This window comes from Anomaloglossus baeobatrachus, chromosome 7, assembly GCF_048569485.1.
Source record: "Anomaloglossus baeobatrachus isolate aAnoBae1 chromosome 7, aAnoBae1.hap1, whole genome shotgun sequence".
Taxonomy (NCBI): domain Eukaryota; kingdom Metazoa; phylum Chordata; class Amphibia; order Anura; family Aromobatidae; genus Anomaloglossus; species Anomaloglossus baeobatrachus.
The window spans coordinates 119,824,219-119,844,494 of NC_134359.1; the positions used below are offsets into that span (position 1 = coordinate 119,824,219).

The 20,276-nt window shown below is 42.4% G+C and overlaps 1 protein-coding gene across 2 annotated transcripts in view; it reads right to left on the reverse strand.

Moving 5' to 3' along the window:
• Positions 1-13,958, reverse strand: part of CFLAR (CASP8 and FADD like apoptosis regulator) — a 53,254-nt gene extending 39,296 nt beyond the window's left edge. The window contains exon 1 of one of the 2 annotated variants that reach the window (XM_075317625.1): positions 13,879-13,958. In XM_075317625.1, coding sequence (XP_075173740.1) covers positions 13,879-13,905 — 27 coding nt within the window. In that variant the 5' untranslated portion in view covers positions 13,906-13,958. Of the gene's footprint in view, positions 1-9,612; positions 9,739-13,878 lie in introns of those variants that run through there. The other variant, XM_075317626.1, reaches the window with a different exon arrangement.
• Between the last annotated feature and the right edge of the window lie 6,318 nt (positions 13,959-20,276).

Genomic DNA, 20,276 nt, shown 5'->3' on the forward strand with positions numbered 1-20,276 from the left:
CTGCAGCGATTTGAAGCGCGCGTGGGCTCTTCAGATCGCTGCAGAAATTTCTGCAGGGCTAGTACGCAACGTGCGCACATAGCCTAACTCCCCGGAGTATCTCTTTAAGTCCTAAATAGCTGTGACTAAGGGATTAAATGGTATTGGCAATAGCAAATGAATGCGTCACTTTATCAGTTTTCAAATTCCATAGCTTATTCTGAAAACGCCTAAACCACATTCCTGTAAGATATTTGCATCGGCACTTACACGAGTCTCTTACTAACATTTGGGTCACTATCTATAAACACATTTCTTCTATCCCAAAATACTTTGACAATACAATGATTTTTTTCTAACTGTAACAATAAATAACATTATACATGTAGATAGTCTAAAGTTTAATACTTACGGTGTTACAGAAAGCATTGATGCTGCTACAGTCTGTTGTGTAAAGCAAAAGTGAAAGAAAGCTCTTCTGCAAGGGGAGATGATGATCGCAATATGAAACCACATTAATTAAATGTGGCATGCATAATGATGGCAGAATTTCCACTTGTGTTGGAAAGTTAGAATATAATAACAACCACTTAAGGATTTATTCATACGTCAGTATTAGGTAATTATTTTGCATCAGTGTCTGGAAGCAAGCCAAAAATCAGGCTAGAACCTACAGAAAACTAAAACTGAAAATTACACACCAACGTTGGATTATACATGCTGATCAAAAGTATGAGAGACTGAATTTGAAGACTAAAAAATGTTAGAGACTGAATGTAAATTTATACTGAGTATCAAGATGGAAGTCATGGAGGTATGAATGAGATATCCACAGCGTTTTATTTATATATATATATATATATATATATATATATATATATATATATATATACAGTGCCTACAAGTAGTATTCAATCCCCTGCAGATTTAGCGGGTTTACACATTCGGAATTAACTTGGCATTGTGACATTTGGATTGTAGATCAGCCTGGAAGTGTGAAATGCACTGCTGCAAAAAAGAATGTTATTTCTTTTTTTATTTTTTTTTTTAAATTGAGAAAAGTTTATTCAGAGGGTCATTTATTATTCAACCCCTCAAACCACCAGAATTCTGTTTGGTTCCCCTAAAGTATAAGAAGTATTTCAGGCACAAAGAACAATGAGCTTCACATGTTTGGATTAATTATCTCTTTTTCCAGCCTTTTTTGACTAATTAAGACCCTCCCCAAACTTGTGAACAGCACTCATACTTGGTCAACATGGGAAAGACAAAGGAGCATTCCAAGGCCATCAGAGACAAGATCGTGGAGGGTCACAAGGCTGGCAAGGGGTACAAAACCCTTTCCAAGGAGTTGGGCCTACCTGTCTCCACTGTTGGGAGCATCATCCGGAAGTGGAAGGCTTATGGAACTACTGTTAGCCTTCCACGGCCTGGACAGCCTTTGAAAGTTTCCACCCGTGCCGAGGCCAGGCTTGTCCGAAGAGTCAAGGCTAACCCAAGGACAACAAGGAAGGAGCTCCGGGAAGATCTCATGGCAGTGGGAACATTGGTTTCAGTCAATACCATAAGTAACGTACTCCACCGCAATGGTCTCCGTTCCAGACGAGCCCGTAAGGTACCTTTACTTTCAAAGTGTCATGTCAAGGCTCGTCTACAGTTTGCTCATGATCACTTGGAGGACTCTGAGACAGACTGGTTCAAGGTTCTCTGGTCTGATGAGACCAAGATCAAGATCTTTGGTGCCAACCACACGCGTGACGTTTGGAGACTGGATGGCACTGCATACGACCCCAAGAATACCATCCCTACAGTCAAGCATGGTGGTGGCAGCATCATGCTGTGGGGCTGTTTCTCAGCCAAGGGGCCTGGCCATCTGGTCCGCATCCATGGGAAGATGGATAGCACGGCCTACCTGGAGATTTTGGCCAAGAACCTCCGCTCCTCCATCAAGGATCTTAAGATGGGTCGTCATTTCATCTTCGAACAAGACAATGACCCAAAGCATACAGCCAAGAAAACCAAGGCCTGGTTCAAGAGGGAAAAAATCAAGGTGTTGCAGTGGCCTAGTCAGTCTCCTGACCTTAACCCAATTGAAAACTTGTGGAAGGAGCTCACGATTAGAGTCCACATGAGACACCCAAAGAACCTAGATAACTTGGAGAAGATCTGCATGGAGGAGTGGGCCAAGATAACTCCAGAGACCTGTGCCGGCCTGATCAGGTCTTATAAAAGACGATTATTAGCTGTAATTGCAAACAAGGGTTATGCCACAAAATATTAAACCTAGGGGTTGAATAATAATTGACCCACACTTTTATGTTGAAAATTTATTAAAATCTAACTGAGCAACATAACTTGTTGGTTTGTAAGATTTATGCATCTGTTAATAAATCCTGCTCTTGTTTGAAGTTTGCAGGCTCTAACTTATTTGCATCTTATCAAACCTGCTAAATCTGCAGGGGGTTGAATACTACTTGTAGGCACTGTATATATATATATATATATATATATATATATATATATATAAAAAAATGTATGTGTGTATGTATATATATATATATACTGTATACATATAAATATATATATACTGTATATATATTTATTAAGAATTAAGTATACTGAAAAAAATCCACTCTCCCCAGACCACCATCATTCTGCCACACAGCAATGTCCCCTACTTGTCTACTAGTTTCTTCTTCCAACAGTGAACATGTCATGATTATTACTGCCAATCAGTGCCAATTGACTGGCTAAGGCTACTTTCACACATCAGTTTTCTGTATTCAGGCACAATCCTTTTTTTTCCTGATCCAAAGGATCCGGCAAAAAAAATTTAAAACCGTATCCACCGGATCCGTTTTTTAACGGATCTGTTATGCCGGATGCGTAAAAAACCGGATCCGTTGGATCCGTTTTGCATCCATTTTTGCATCCGTTTTGTCCAATTTTTTTGATGGATCAGTTTTTTAAATAAATTTGGTGCATGCGCAGTTTACAAAAACGGATCCGGCAGCCGCATCCGTTTTTTACCGCATTGCGTTGGATCCGACGTCCATAGGCTTTCATTGTAAAACACGCCGTATCGCGCCGTCGTCGTGCCGGACAAAAAAAGTTGCAAGACATGTTGCCTTCGGCCGCCGCTTTAATTAATTTTGCCGCATCCGGAAAAAAACGCATGCAACGCAAAGCCATCAGGCACAATACGGTAACAATGCAAATCTATGGGGATAAAATGGATGCGGTATGGGATCAGTTTAGGCTACTTTCACACATCAGTTTTTTCCCATCAGGTACAATCCGGAAAAAAACGGGTAAACCGGATCCGGTATCGCATCCGGTTTATCCCCATAGACTTGCATTGTAACCGGATTGTACCTGATGGCTTTGCGGTGCATCCGGTTTTTTCCGGATGCGGCAAAATTAATAAATGCCGCGGCCGGATAGAACGTTCCCTGCAACGTTTTTTGCTCCGGCAAAAAAAAAAACGCATCGCGCCGCATCCGGCCGCTGCGGCGCATTTTCAATGCATGCCTATGGATGCCGGATGCGGCGCGATGCGGAAAAAAACGCATCCGGCCGCCGCATGCGATTTTTTCCACTGCGCATGCTCAGTAGCGTGCCGCAACCGGAAAAAAGCGGACCGGCCGCATGTAAAAACTTATGCAAAGGATGCGGTGTTTTCACCGCATCCGTTGCATAGGTTTCACAGCCGTATTGAGCCGCACGGCTCAAACCGGATGTGTGAAAGTAGCCTTAAGCCTTCACATTTCATCCAAGCTGGAGGAAACAGTCTTCCCGCTCAGATTAAATGTGAAGGCTGCAGACAATCAGTGATCGCTGATTGGATGCAGTGGTTACGTGGTATCCCTCACTGGAAGAGGAAGTTGGGAGAAGCAGGCACTTGTTGCGGTAATGTGTGACTTCAGTAGGTGTCTGTTCTTTTTTGCCTTTGTACTCTCATTTTCTATTATAAAAAATCAATTGCAATCCGTACTTTTTTATTAGCCAGAATCCAGCCGCATATGCCTGTAATCATATCAGGGGTGGAGAGGATACTAAAAATACAAGTGAACAATAGCGATGTGTTAACATCTTAAAGCATGTTGACTGTGGTCTTTAAATGACCACCTATCACCTACGCACAAGCTAATCCTTGCCTGTTTACTTGCCCATCTACACCGGACAACGCATTTCTTGGCAGCATACCAGGTTTCAAATAATCATTCATCTCTGTTATTAATTATTTACAAGGATGAATGATGATTTGAAGCTTGCTTAAAAATCATTGCACCTGCCGAATTAAGATTTTGCTTGTTTTTCAGATAATTGCTGGCCTGTTTAAATGGTCTGAAAATCAGGAACAAGCCTTCTTAGAAACGCTTGTTTGCCAAATATGGGAAAGTCTAAAACCAGGATTAGGGTGTGTGCCCACGATCAGTGTTCACAGCGTTTTGGACGCAGCATGTTTCAGCTTGCCTGTGACACCAACGAGCGGCCATTAACGATGGAAAATACTCACCAAATCGTCCATCGTTGACACGTCGTTCATTTTCAGAAAATCGTTGATTGTTGAGGACGCAGGTTGTTCGTCGTTCCCGAGGCAGCACACATCGCTATGTGTGACACCTCGGGAACGACGATCTACAGCTTACCTGCGGCCGCCGGCAATGAGGAAGGAAGGAGGTGGGCGGGATGTTACGGCTGCTCATCTCCGCCCCTCCGCTTCTATTGGGCGGCCGCTTAGTGACGCCACTGTGACACTGCACGAACCGCCCCCTTAGAAAGGAGGCGGTTTGCCGGCCACAGCGACATCGCAGGGAACGTAAGTACGTGTGACGGGTGTAAGCGATGTTGTGCGCCACGGGCAGCGATTTGACCGTGACGCACAACCGACGGGGGCGGGTATAGTGATATCGTAGCGTGTAAAGTGCCCTTAAGTGTGGGTACAATTTCTAATCTATGTCTGGGTGAGGGTCTCTCCCCCTCCCAGACACCCTATCATACTAGGATTATTAAACCAGTATATACAGTCTTCTTCCGGTATACTCTGTTTTTGTATACACTGGCAAAAAAAAATCATTAGGGTCCCATCAAAGAACAGTCACCTTGTCCAGGTTTAACGACACAAACAAACTGGGTCAATTTGTGCACTAAGTACCTTAATTTTATATGTATATGAAGTACCGTATATTCTATACAGCAGTAATGCCGTTTATATTGCAAATATTCAGTGATTGCATACATCTTAGTGCATGAAGTGCTGCAGTATGCTATGGTCTGTACATAGATGCACACTTCAATGTTTTAATCTAATTTACATAAACTTGGGAATTTAAAGTTTTCTGGGCTTAAAGCTGGAGTCACACTTGCGAGAGACTCGCGCGAGTCTCACATCACATCACCCGGCATGGCCACACACTCTCCTGACAGGAGCGGGTCAGCTGCATGTATTTCTATGCAGCTGATATGCTCCTGTCCGGAGAGCTGCAGGCCATGTCGGGTGATGTGATGTGAGACTCGCACTAGTCTCTCACAAGTGTGACTCTGGCCTAACATGTTGACCCCTATCCATAGGATAGGTAATTAGTATCACATCTATGATGGTCTGACATTCCCACTGATCTGCTGTTATCAGATCTGGCTGGATGCAAAAAATTGTAGAGTAGAACTTCACAATGTGTATAGCGACCATTCTCAGGTACGGCAAAACAGTTACCAGAGCCCCTAATCCTCTCCACTCACCGCACACATCCGGCAGGAACTGAGAACAGCTGTCGGTGGGTTGCCGAAATGAAGTCCTAAGACAAGATTATTATGGTACAGGTAAAAGAAGAAGTAATTTTTACAGAGTTTTAACCATTTTTCTGATGCAGTTTTAATAATCACACCAAAACCACAGAAGCCAAAAAATATCTTTAGAAACAGGCCCTGTTTTTTGCTTAGTGGATTTCTCACTGCATCCTAATTATTTACATGTGTTGAATTAGATCTGTCCTCAGCAATCGCTGCAGAGACACTCACATTACTGCTTATGATAAATCATCAATGTATCTATACAAAACAACAGTTGTAACAAATAGAGATATCAACATCTAGATAACGTTCCATACACCCAAATATGAATGTTAACAATGAAACAAAGCCCTCCTCACCTGCGATATGACATAAGCATTGGAGGCAGCAAATGCTGTTGTAAATGTTCTAGTAGAATATGAGTCCTGTTCTTTCGCGTGTGAAGTCACCAACCTTTATGAAGGTCAAGTCCAAAACACTTTAAAATCCATTGATCAATTCTGTATTTATAAATATCCTCCGACAACTGTACCAGCTTCACAATGGTTCATCACTGCAGCAAGTGATGAGACGGTGAAATGGATCATATTTAGAACGTTGTCACCTACACTATCTATATTTTGGAAAGTCCGATTGTAAAAATAAGTACTTGAAAAAGCTTATCAGCCGCCCACTGCCAATAGGAAGAAATAGACTTGCGGCGAAATGCTCGTCACGGTCAATAGAAACTAAGGTAAATGTTCAGTGGAATTTGAGGGATTTTCCTACGGCACACAGAGCACAGGGTCACATTTTAGAAAACTTTGTGACATACGATAAATGCTGAAACCAACGCATAGTATTTTGTAGTGAGCCTGAGCCTGGATGAGTGCGCACTCCTCGTGGCTAGAGATGAGAAGACCTGTGGAAGTTCAGGTTCAGCAAGACTTTAGATAAAAGCCAGTTCAGGACGTGGACTTGAATTGAACCTCAATGGAAGTCACTGATTGGGCAGTTGGGGCTCCACCCACATACAGCCAGCCATACACAGATCACCTCCAGAGGAGAGAGGGCGGGGATTTTTTTCTGTGGACACACTACTTCTGAAAATATTTTTACCCCCATTCAGAGACTGGGCCGACCACCGAGCGTATCCGAGAACCCCGATGCTCAATCGAGTGGTCAGCAGAAGTACAAGACCAGAACTCAGACAGTGATTTAATTTTAAATGTCCATGTTCTGTATGAACCCCAAACTTTACTGTTTGGGTTCACTCATCTCTACTCATGAGCACAGGCTGCACGGTGGCTCAGTGGTTAGCTCTGTCCAGTGGGCAGTACGGTGGCTCAGTGTTTAGCACTGTATACAGTAGTGGCAGCAGTACGGTGGCTCAGTGTTTAGCACTATATAGTGGGCAGCACAGTAGCTCAGTGGTACGCATTGTACAGTGGGCAGCATGGTGGCTCAGTGGTTAGCACTGTACAGTGGGTAGCACAGTGGCTCAGTGTTTAGCACTATATAGTGGGCAGCACAGTAGCTCAGTAGTACACATTTTACAGTGGGCAGCATGGTGGCTCAGTGTTTAGCACTGTACAATGGGCAGCAGGGAGGCTCAGTGTTTTGCACTATATAGTGGGCAGCACAGTAGCTCAGTGGTACACATTGTACAGTGGGCAGCACGGTGGCTCAGTTGTTAGCACTGTACAGTGGACAGTATGGTGGCTCAGTGTTTAGCACTGTAACGTGGGTAGCACAGTGGCTCAGTGTTTAGCACTGTACAGTGGGCAGCATGGTGGCTTAGTGGTTAGCATGGTCTATTGGACAGCAAGTTGAATCAGTGGTTAGTACAGTTGCTTTGCAGTGCTAAGGTCCTTGGTGCAGATCCTACAGGGACAACATCTGCAGGGAGTTTGTATGTTCTCCCCCTGTTGCGTGGGTTTAAGTGCAATAAAGCACCACAGGACGGCACGGCAAAAGGCAGAAAATATCTAAAAAAAACGGCACTACGTACTCCAATATATACAAAAAAAATTTTTACAAGTTGTTATACAAAAAGGAGTACAATATATATGAATAAATACCAATAATATGTGAGATATGACAAAAACAAATAACATACACCCATAAATAGTATCTGCACCCGTATAGCCACAATAATACATACAAATTGCGTAGGTTGCCAACGATGATATATGCACAAATTTATAAAATTTGAATAATAAATAAATTTCAATGTGTAATAATATGAAAATAGCACCAAAATAGAGCTAATTAACGTGCAAGCTTAAAGTGCAAATTAAAAGTGTCAGTAAAAGTGACAAAGTGCATGTTAATGAGCAGAGACTTCTAAGTTAAGGTGTCAATAAAGTGCATAAGAGGGTATAGCTGTATCAGAGGGTGATAACAGAGAGCAATTACATAGGTAAAAAACAGTAGTAAAATGAAAGGATAATATATATGTATTTAAATATGTGTTACTTGAAGGCATGTCTCACTGCTGTGTCGACACCAGACCCAACACGCGTTTCGGCACTTGGCCTTCATCAGGTGCATATATCATCATTGGCAACCTACACAATTTTTATGTATTATTGCTGCTATTTGGGTACAGATACTATTTATAGGTGTATGTTATTTATTTTTGCCATATCTCACATATAATTATTGGTATTTATTAATATTTATTGTACTCCTCTTTGTATAACAACTTGTAAAAAATGTTTGTATATATTGGAGTACGTAGTGCCATTTTTGAGATATTTTCTGCCCCTTGCCGTGCCGTCCTGTGGTGCTTTATTGCACTTATTCCATTACTTTTTATCTTGTTTTTAATAATTATTCACTAATAAACTTTCACTTTTACATTGAGCATTTTTTGTATTGGCTATTTTTTTTGTAGGGGTACATATGCTTATATTTATAGCCATTTCCATTTACAGTTTGGGGAATGTAATGGTGCATTGACACTGTAGGATATTTTGTCAAAATTCCTTTGTGTGACCTTATTTTGGTATTTATATATGGGATGGCGCAGGTCACATAAGTGCTGTCCTGTTATGTATGGATTCAGGTTTTAGCTGTCGCCAATAAAGCTGCAAAACACTTTTCTTCCAAGTGCTGGACAATGTTTTTTCTCCATATAGAATATACTGGTCATCACAGATATGAGTACGTAGTAAAGTGCGCAGGCGTGGTGAGCCGGATTGTCTCCGCTATTGCACAGTATATAAATATTGGATTAATTTACTGGGGATAATAAACATAAAAAATGTGCTCCAACCAGTCAGACAGGAACCTCCACTGCAGCTCCATCATAGAGAATGAGGGACAGAAATGTCTGCCTGAGCAATCCACATTCCGGCCAGTGAGCACACAGCCTATCTTGGCTCAGGCAGCACAGCAAGGCTCACAGACACCTCCGGCCTGTACAATAGCGGGGCTGCGGCTCTTTCTGTTTTGCCTGTAACCACTTGTTATGTCTTCACCAGAAAGGAAGTGGAGTAAAGGCTCCTTCTCGGAATTAACTCTACAACTCCCACAGAGATAAGATATGTGCGAGTGTCTGCAGACTCCAGAGCAGCGCAGAGCACACCGCGGCTCTACAGCTGACATCTCTGCCGCAAAGAGCGGCACAAAAGGCGCAAAACCTGCTACAGCCTGCGACAGCAAGCAGGAAGGGAAGACAACTTTAGGTGGAAGTTGAGCCGATCATTGCGCCATTCCTGCTGCCCTGACTCACTGACTGTCCATGATTATTGTATCCATAGCGCAATAAAGGGCGGGTCGTGCAATGAAGAGGACGCCTATATCCTATTACCTATAAAGGCACATTGTGCAACATGTCGGGGGCGTGGAGCTCACCATTATACGGGATTTACCGGACCTCGCTGCGACACAACCGTGCAATGATATCCGGGACTTCTCTTCCTGGAGCGGAGGCCGGACCCACAGCCAGAAAGCGCAACTGCGACATCTGTGGGGAGAAAGCGCAGCGCAGAGCGGCCCGGGCTGTGTATGTGTGTGTGTACACAGAGAAGATCTGTCAGCCCAGAGTGTGTGTGCATATACACAGAGCCGACCTATCAGCACTGTATGTGTGTGTGTATATACACAGAGCCGACCTATCAGCACTGTATGTGTGTGTATATACACAAAGCCGACCTATCAGCACTGTATGTGTGTGTATATACACAAAGCCGACCTATCAGCACTGTATGTGTGTGTGCATATACACAGAGCCGACCTATCAGCACTGTATGTGTGTGTATATACACAAAGCCGACCTATCAGCACTGTATGTGTGTGTATATACACAAAGCCGACCTATCAGCACTGTATGTGTGTGTATATACACAAAGCCGACCTATCAGCACTGTATGTGTGTGTATATACACAAAGCCGACCTATCAGCACTGTATGTGTGTGTATATACACAAAGCCGACCTATCAGCACTGTATGTGTGTGTATATACACAAAGCCGATCTATCAGCACTGTATGTGTGTGTGTATATACACAGAGCCGACCTATCAGCACTGTATGTGTGTGTATATACACAAAGCCGATCTATCAGCACTGTATGTGTGTGTGTATATACACAGAGCCGACCTATCAGCACTGTATGTGTGTGTGTGTATATACACAGAGCCGACCTATCAGCACTGTATGTGTGTGTATATACACAAAGCCGATCTATCAGCACTGTATGTGTGTGTGTATATACACTGAGCCGATCCATCAGCACTGTATGTGTGTGTGTATATACACAGAGCCGACCTATCAGCACTGTATGTGTGTGTGTATATACACAGAGCCGACCTATCAGCACTGTATGTGTGTGTGTATATACACTGAGCCGATCCATCAGCACTGTATGTGTGTGTGTATATACACAAAGCCGATCTATCAGCACTGTATGTGTGTGTGTATATACACTGAGCCGATCCATCAGCACTGTATGTGTGTGTGTATATACACAAAGCCGATCTATCAGCACTGTATGTGTGTGTGTATATACACAGAGCCGACCTATCAGCACTGTATGTGTGTGTGTATATACACTGAGCCGATCCATCAGCACTGTATGTGTGTGTGTATATACACAGAGCCGACCTATCAGCACTGTATGTGTGTGTGTATATACACAGAGCCGACCTATCAGCACTGTATGTGTGTGTGTATATACACTGAGCCGATCCATCAGCACTGTATGTGTGTGTGTATATACACAAAGCCGATCTATCAGCACTGTATGTGTGTGTGTATATACACAGAGCCGACCTATCAGCACTGTATGTGTGTGTGTATATACACAGAGCCGACCTATCAGCACTGTATGTGTGTGTGTATATACACTGAGCCGATCCATCAGCACTGTATGTGTGTGTGTATATACACAGAGCCGACCTATCAGCACTGTATGTGTGTGTGTATATACACAGAGCCGACCTATCAGCACTGTATGTGTGTGTGTATATACACTGAGCCGATCTCTCAGCACTGTATGTGTGTGTGTATATACACAGAGCCGACCTATCAGCACTGTATGTGTGTGTGTATATACACTGAGCCGATCCATCAGCACTGTATGTGTGTGTGTATATACACAGAGCCGACCTATCAGCACTGTATGTGTGTGTGTACAGAGAAGATCTGTGAGCCCAGAGTGTGTGTGCATATACACAAAGCCGACCTATCAGCACTGTATATGTGTGTGTATATATACACTGAGCCGATCTATCAGCCCAGTAGTATGCGTGTATACACAGCCGATCTATCAGCCCAGTATATATACACTGGGTATATAGTCTAAATATATGTATTTTCTATTTGAGTGGTGCCTTCTGTCTTCTTTAATATATATATATATATATTAAACAAGACAGAAGGCAGAACTCAAATAGAAAATACAAAAAAGAGGACCCGCTTATTTTTATTGGCAACAACATTTCAATTCCACTCAAAGGCGCAGCAGAAGTAGAACCGAAACGTTGTCACTCCGGATGGGCAGGACCTCTGTTTTGCACTTTCTATTTGAGCGCTGCCTTCTATTTTGCGGCTACTACGGTATAGATGTGATGATTTGGACATTTATGCTGGCGCACACAGACTGAAAAGTTCCCCTGTGCGAGAAGAAAGTATGGGCGCTGTGCAGCCCAAGAACTCATCCAAATGCACAATTCCCCTTGGTTTGAAAGTAGAAATGGGCTTCCAACCTCCTGGGCCCCTGTGGGTTTTACCAATGATATATCTTGACCTGCATAGTGATAGATTAGACAAATGTACAGAGCCAATATATAAATGTGTGTATGTATATACAGTATACTGGCTGTAGTACCCAGAATTGCCCAAAATAGTGACTGTCTCTCTCCCTCTCCCTCTCTGTCTGTGTGTGTGTCTGTCTGTCTCACTGTGTGTGTGTGTGTGTGTGTGTGTGTGTGTGTGTGTCTGTGTCTGTCTGCCTTTCTCTGTGTCTGTGTGTGTCTGTATGTCTCTGTGTGTGTCTGTTTTTGTGTCTGTCTCAGTTTTTCTCTGTCTATCACTGTCTCTGTGTGTCTCTCTGTGTGTGTCCGTGTGTGTCTCTATCTCTGTGTATCTTTGTCTTTGTATCAGTCTCTGTGTGTCTCTGTCTTTGTATCAGTCTCTGTCTGTGTGCCTCTGTCTCTGTGTCTCCATATCTGTGTGCCTCTGTGTCTGTATGTCTCTGTTTCTGTGTGTGTGTCTGTGTCTCTGTGTGTGTGTCTCTCTGTGTGTTTGTCTCTGTGTGTCTCTGTGTCTGTTTGTCTCAGTGCCTGTCTGTGTCTTTGTGTGTGTCTGTTTCTGTGTGTCTCTGTATCAGTGTCTCTGTCTCTGTGTGTCCCTGTTTCTGTGTGTCTCTGTCTCAGTCTCTGTGTGTGTCTCTGTGTGTCTGTATCAGTGTGTGTTTGTGTGTGTGTCTGTGTGTGTCTGTGTCTGTCTGTGTGTGTCTGGAGGGTCCCATTAAGCCACCCTACCTCATGAACATGGCAGCGACTTTGCAATAGATTGTTAGAAATTGGTCACCTATATTTTGCCGATTGGTAAAGTCTGTGCAGTTTTACAAAACCATGCGTTTTTTTTTCTTTTTCTGGCGCAGCTATTTTAAAGTTGAACAGGGATCGCTAGGTGAGACCCTACCCCCAACAATGTAGGATGAAATAAAAAAAAGTGGACTTTAGTTCTAGACAGCCACGTTGATGAGTATCTGCAAATGTCACACAGGTAAGGTTCAGTGACATGATTCGTGTAATGAATGAGTAATTGTTATTTCTCAGACCTGCATTTCCACTTTGTCACAATGCAGATATGCAAAAGTCTCCTGGTATGTAAAGGTCAAATTTATCTTTAAAACTCATAAATGAATAGAAATTACATTTTCCCAACCCCCATTACTCAGAGGTGGTAAACATTACCTCCAAGCTAGAACCCAAAGTAAGTGTGAAGACATCCAGGTTATGGGGTATGACAGAAAAAAATGTCATCCTTTGTAGGGCAAAGAAGAATGTCACCAAAATGGCTCTAATCTTTCCATTAGTATATAAATAATTTTTTTATTCAGCAGTTTACCTATGACATCCTATATAATGCATGAGCTCTCAATGCAGAGATAAAGCAGAATCCCACATTGTTACCCCCATAGTTATGGCCTTTGTCTTTATTGGGCTTACTATCAGAGGGGATACAAGTAAAACCAAAAAGAGATGTGTTCCACTATAATATGAATTATAAATATAAATAAAATGAAAAAAATAAATATAAAAATAAAATCTAAAAAAAATACAATGAAGTTAATAGAATGTAACTATATATATATATATATATATATATATATATATATATATATATATATACTTTATATACAGGATGTGTGTGTGTGTATATATATATATATATATATATATATATATATTAGCATGTACATAAGAGTAAGAAGTTGAAAAACAAGAAAGAATATCCAGAGTAAGCCGAGCGATGAGTCCATTCAATCAGTCCTGATGACACAGTTGAATAGGAGGCTTAGCGCCCGGTAAGATTCAGTGGTTTTACATATATCGTTAGTATTGGATGTTATATACAGAGTGTTTCTGCGATTATTTAATAAATAACATACCTTTACTGGGCATAAAAGAGAAGTCATGTTGCTGGTGTCTGAAAAGAGAGGAAACAAGGAAGTGTAGGATCATATTTAGCATTGTGCAATCATGTGACCTGTTGACGTATCCACTCCACAACAGTCACAAGAATCTAGTTTAACCCCTTAGTGACCTAGCCAATTTTGATCCTAATTATTGAAATCAAACCAGTGTCATTTTATGATTTAATAACTCTGAAACTCTTCAACGGGACCTCAGTGATTGTGAGCTTATTTTTTCATGACAAATTGTATTTCATGTTAGTGATAGGCTATGTTCACACTAGAAAAATGATTTTTCTTAAGAAATTTCTTAGAGTGCACCTGTGTTAAAAAACGCACCAAAAACGCACCTGCGTTTTTGCCGCGTTTTCGGTGCGTTTTTGGTGCGTTTTCGGTCCGTTTTTGGTGCGTTTTTACCGCTGGTTGCTCCCTGCGTTATTGTGCCAATTATCTATGGCAAAAAACGCAGTTAGCTGCAGAAAAGAAGTGACATGCTCATTCTTTTTCTTAAGAAAATCTACTGAAAGAATTTTCTTAAGAAAAAAACGCAGTGTGTGCACAGCTAATTTTTTTTGCCATAGGTTTTGCTGGGGAATGTCTGCAGAAAGGTTACAAGAATTTCTCAAGAAATTTCTGCAGCAAAAACGGACCCAAAACGCAGGTAAAAAACGCAGTGTGTGAACATAGCCATAAATGTAGGTCGATATTTTTTGCGCTGATTTGTGAAAACATCAGAATGTTGCCATTTTCACACTCTCAATTTTTATATCCTTAAACCAGTTAGTCATGCTGTACAAAATAATCAATAAATGACATTTCCCATCTGTCGGCTGTACATCTGAATCATTTTTTAAAAAAAGTCATTTTATTTTGTTAACATTTTAGAAGGGTTAAAAGTTTAGGAGCAATTTTTTTCAAGAAATTTACCAAATCTATTTTTTTAGGGACCTATTCCAATTTAAATGGACTTTGAGGGGTCTATATATTGGAAACCCCTCCAAAAGAGATACCATTTTAAAAACTGCACCCCACCAATGCTTCAAAATTGCTTTCAGGATAATCTTTAGATTTCTGGTGCTACACAGGAATTAATGCAAAATGGAATAAAATGTTTGTTTAATTATTATTCTAAAATGTTGCTTTAGCCCCAATTGTTTTCACTTTTACGAGGGATAGCACAGAAATATGGACCACACAACTAAGTTTTTGTGAGTGCGCTGATACCTCGCGTGTGGTCAGAAACCTCTGTCTGGACAAACACCCGGGCTCAGAAGGGAAGGAGCACGGTTTTAATTTTGGAATAGAAATTTAGCTGAAATAGATTGCGGGCACCATGTCGCATTTGCAGAGCCCCTAAGGTACCAAAAAATCCGAATAATCCACATGTGAGCCCTTTTGGCAGACTAAACCCCATAATGAATTAATCTCTTTGTGTAACCCACAAACTGCACAGAATTTTGTAAGATTGGGCTGTTGAAATGAAAAACTTTAAAATTTTGAGGCAAAAGTGAAATTTTAGCTGAATAAAAATAACTCACACAAGGGATAATAGGAGAAAATGGACAGGATAATTTATGTAGTTTTTACTGAATCCCATATGTGGTTGTACATTACAAAACAGTGATCAGATGGGAAAGAGCGTGACTTGGCTTTTAGAACACAGATTTTGTTATGGATTGTGGGTTCCATTAGCCGAGCCCCTCAGGTGTCAGATCAGCAAAATCCCCACAAGTGACCCCACTGTAAAAATTGCACCTCTCAACTGCTTCATCTATGGCTGCAGTGACTATTTTGTAACATCCACACTACGCTTTTTTTTCTGGAGAATTGCAAACATGCCACGGATGTGTGTCGGAGGCCTAAGGGGGTGCTACAATATATGAGGGCACAATGTAACTGTCACTACCCCGCGCAGGGTCTGACTAGCGTGAGCGCGCATCTGCGTTTCCTAGCAACCGCAGCTCACCACTACCAGACTCGCTCGCTCCACTCCTTTCCTTACAACCTCTGCACTTTAACTCCCAGCCCCTCCACTACACCCCTTGACAAGAATTGAATGCCAGACCCCTCAAGGGACTGCCCAAGGGTCCCATCTAATGGTGTGGGAGAACTGGTTGCTGTATGTCTGTGCGTACACACCTCATACTGGCCCTCAGGATTACCTGGAAGTACTGTCCCAGCATGGGTGCAGTACTCAGTGGTGCCTGACCAGGTCAGGGGTGCCACAGTAGCCAAGTCTGGACCGCCAGCCTAACCTTAACTCCTGTCCAAAGCCTGAACTAACACCCCCTCTCCCACACCGCATGAGGGGGCCGGGACCAGGGAAGCAAACCCCACAAATACCAAAGACAGGGGAAAAACCAAAACACATGCACACAGCAATGAGACACAGGGGAGAGACAATACAAACCCAGGAGTAAATAAACCATGGGGAGAAATAAACAAACTAAAAACAGGAATATTTCCACACAGGAAAGCACATAACAGATCACCAGGCTCTGGATTACTACAATGGGACCATTATCACTGCAGCAACACTGAACTATATTTGGCGACGGGCAGCCTGATCCAGTACATTATAAAGAGTGAAGATGGCTGTGAGCGGTCAAAGCAGCCTGAACTCCTAGTGCCAGATCACAAAGCCAGAAGGAATTAACTCCTGCTGGACTGGAAAGCAGTGAAACTAATAGAGCCGATGCCTGAGTCAGGCTAAGCAACTAAGAGACCTCAGGTTGTATGTCACACCCTGTTGTGTGAATAGAATCCGATGCCGCTATGACACCCAGTGAATGCAAAGCTGAACACCACATGACACAAACTGAGTTCATGGTGGCTCCATCTGTCTCATTATTGTGAGTGGTTCAGTCAGGGGATTTGTCTGAATTGTGTATTTTGTGATTTAGGCTATGTGCGCACGTTGTGTAATTCCATGCAGTTACGCTGTGATCTGCACCGCAGCGTAACTGCATGCGTCCTGCGTCCCCTGCACAATCTATGAAGATTGTGCAGGAGCTGTGCGCACGTGGCGTATTAGAGCTCAGCGCTTTGGCTGCTGCCCGAAGCGCGCGTTCTAAGAAGTGACATGTCACTTCTTTCGTACGCTCTGCCTACAGGTCCCGCTCTGTCTATGGGAGGGGCTGCACTCAGAGCGCGTTGGAATCGGCTTTTTTTTTTCATTACGGACTGTTTCTGCAGCGATTTGAAGCGCACGTGTGCTGTTCAAATCGCTGCAGAAAATTCTGCAGGGACAGTACACAACGTGCGCACATAGCCTTAGATGGAAACCCCCACATCAGCGCTCAGCAAAGAGCACAGGATAAATGTGGAACGAAACTTAGGCTGGGTCACATTAGCATATAGCGAGAGAATTGGATGTGATATGCTAATGACACTCGGCTCAAAATCTGCTGCGAGCATGTTTGAGTGTCATTCTACTGTGCTCCGATTCTGTCGCATGTTAAAATCAGATCACAGGTGTGGAGAAGATGGAGAGTTTAGTTTCTCCATCTTCTCCACTGTCTGCCTCGGTGTATATCTGACTGCACTGGGATGTTATCCAAGTTCAGTCCAATGTTTCACACAGCTATAGATTTTTATGGGTGCACGTGATCCAAGATATGCTGCCAGCTGAGGAAAAATTTGCAGATGAACACTGCCTCATTGAATAACATTGGCTTTTTTTTTTATCTATAGAGCTCACCATATTTATTTTCAAGTGGGATCGAGGCCTTATTCTGATTCTTGGGAGGTAGACTAAACAAATAGACAGTAGTACAAGAATAGTTTTTATTTTTATTTTGTACAGTATTAGTGATAAGACGGTTTTTATTCTTCAGGTCGGTGTGATTACAGCGATACCAGATTTATATGATTTGGGGGGTTATGTTTGCTACTTTTTCACATTAAAAATGATTCTTTATTAAAAATAGTCAGTGTTTCCCAGAGCCTGGAGAGATCGGACATGTTTTCGGTCTCTCCAGGCTCAGATATAGCAGAGCTGCATCATCGTGTGTGTGTGTGTGTGTGTGTGTGTGTGTGTGTGTGTGTGTGTGTCAGAAATGTATTTTTTACATTTTAGAGGGAATCTGTCAGCAGGTTTTTGCTACTTCTTCTGAGATGAGACAGCACAATTAAATAACAATGCCACTTGTTGATTGGATACCTTAAAACACATAAGGTCCTGCTGCTTAAACAAACATTGCAATAAACGTCAGCACTACCTTGAAAAGAGGCATCCCTGAATTTTATGTTTTAACCCTTACAGCATTCTGTCTTCAGATTACAGAGCAAAAACCTACTGACAGATTCCCTTTAAGTTCTTTGGTAATTATTCTTACTTTACCAGATGAAAAAAAAACAGGTGAGATTGGAGTTTGTTTGTTTTGTTTTTTTTTAAATTTGGTTACATAATAGTTTTGCACACTAATAGTTGCCCAATAATTCTGTTCACACAAATATTCTCCTAAGGCCTGTTTCACACGTCTGTGATTCTGTTAGGTATATGACAGTTTTTATACGTACCAGAATCACGGACATGCGCAGACCCATTATAATCAATAGGTCTGCACACACATCACTGACCGTGTCTCCGTGCATCGTGCATGCGTGTCCGTGATTGCCGCACGGAGATGTGTCTATTTTTTTCTGGCATCACTATGGTGTGATCCATGAAACACGTACCAGAAAAACATGGACATTGAAAATAAAAAGAATTTTTAACTCACCTTCTCCAGCGATGCTGTCTCCGGCCTTTGCATGCTGCTGCTTCAGAGCCGGCTAATTATTGGCTGCATATTCATGTATGCAGCTACAGCCGACTTGAAAGTAGCTGCAGCGGGGTCAGCGGTGACAGGAAACACAGCAGAGCTGAAGAGTTCGGCACCACGGACAGCAGGAGCGGGGACAGGTAAGTTTATCTCCATGTGCAATCACGGAGAACGGATCACGTATCACGGATTGCACATGGACAACCCACATGTGCTGTAAATCACAGCAGACGAAGAGACATAAGCGTTTTTAACACGTCAGTGGAAAAAGTCTGTGTTTTTCACTGATGTGTGAAACAGGCCTAAGAAAGATAAAATCTCACTTTAACTTTCTTAAATATTCAGATTTATTAACCTTTGGAATTGACCAACAGCACTGTAGGGGTTCAATAATAAAATTAATCTCCAAAGATACAAATTTGCCTATTGATGCACAATATAAAGGTGAAGTCATTGAGTTTATTGAGGTCACCTAAGGTCAGGTTATTTGCAATCACAGGTGGAGGACCGTGGGAACCTCCAGCTGTGACTGCAAGCAACCTGAGTGACGTCATCGCGCGGCTCAGTCTCTGCCTGAAGCTCACAGCGGGTGGCGGTCATGTTCTATGGTCACTCGCTGTCACTTCAGATGTAGCAAAGCTGGTAACCCGTGTGGATTACATCAGACCTGAGTGTTTTGTAGGTTAATATAGGGGTGAAAGAGGGTGTTTATTTTGTATTTTATTTCAAATAAAGAAATTTTTAAGTGTTTGTCTTTATTTCTTTTCACCTACAGATTTGTAGTAGAGGGTCTCATAGACCCTCCTCTTTGCCAATTTAGGGCTTACTGGCAGCTGTGAGCTGTCATTAACCTAATTTCCACTGCACCAGGGCAATTGAGAAGAGCCAGGTAAAGTGCTGGAACTGTCACATCTAATGGATGTGTCAATCCTGGGTGGCTGCAGGCTGCTATGTTTAATCTGGGATGCCGCAATTACCATGGGTCTCTCCAGCCTGAGAATAGCAGCCCCCAGCTGCCGCATTTATCATGGCTGATTATCAAAATTGACTGCACACCAGATTTTAAAATTAAAAAATTATTTATTTAAATATTTATAAAAAAAAAAAAGCCACATGTGATTTCTCTTATTTTGACACACAGCCAAGATAAGCACACGGCTGTGGGCTGCAGCCTGTAGCCATATGCTTTATCTGTGCTAGGTATCATAATACAGGGGGACCCTATGCCAATTATTTTAATTTATTTATTTTGTTTTACAGTTTATTTATTTTGTGTTACACCAATCTAGACGCAGACAGGGTCTGTGATTGCAAGTAGTGAGACACACTGTCACTCAGGGTGGGGGCGTGTCTGACTGCAACCAATCACAGATACGGTGACTGCCGGTGGGTGGGGAAAGCAGTGCATATGGATGAGCGATAATAAGCTGTCCCGGAAATAGATTGAGCAGCGCGGAAGCAGTCACAGCCGCGTCGGAGACTCGGTAAGTATAACACGCTTGCTACAATCCCCCTATCCCTTCTACCACCATTTTTAAGTGCCAGATTTTGGTCACGATAGACTTATATGGGGATCAGCGTCTGGCCAGATATCTGAGATCAATTCTG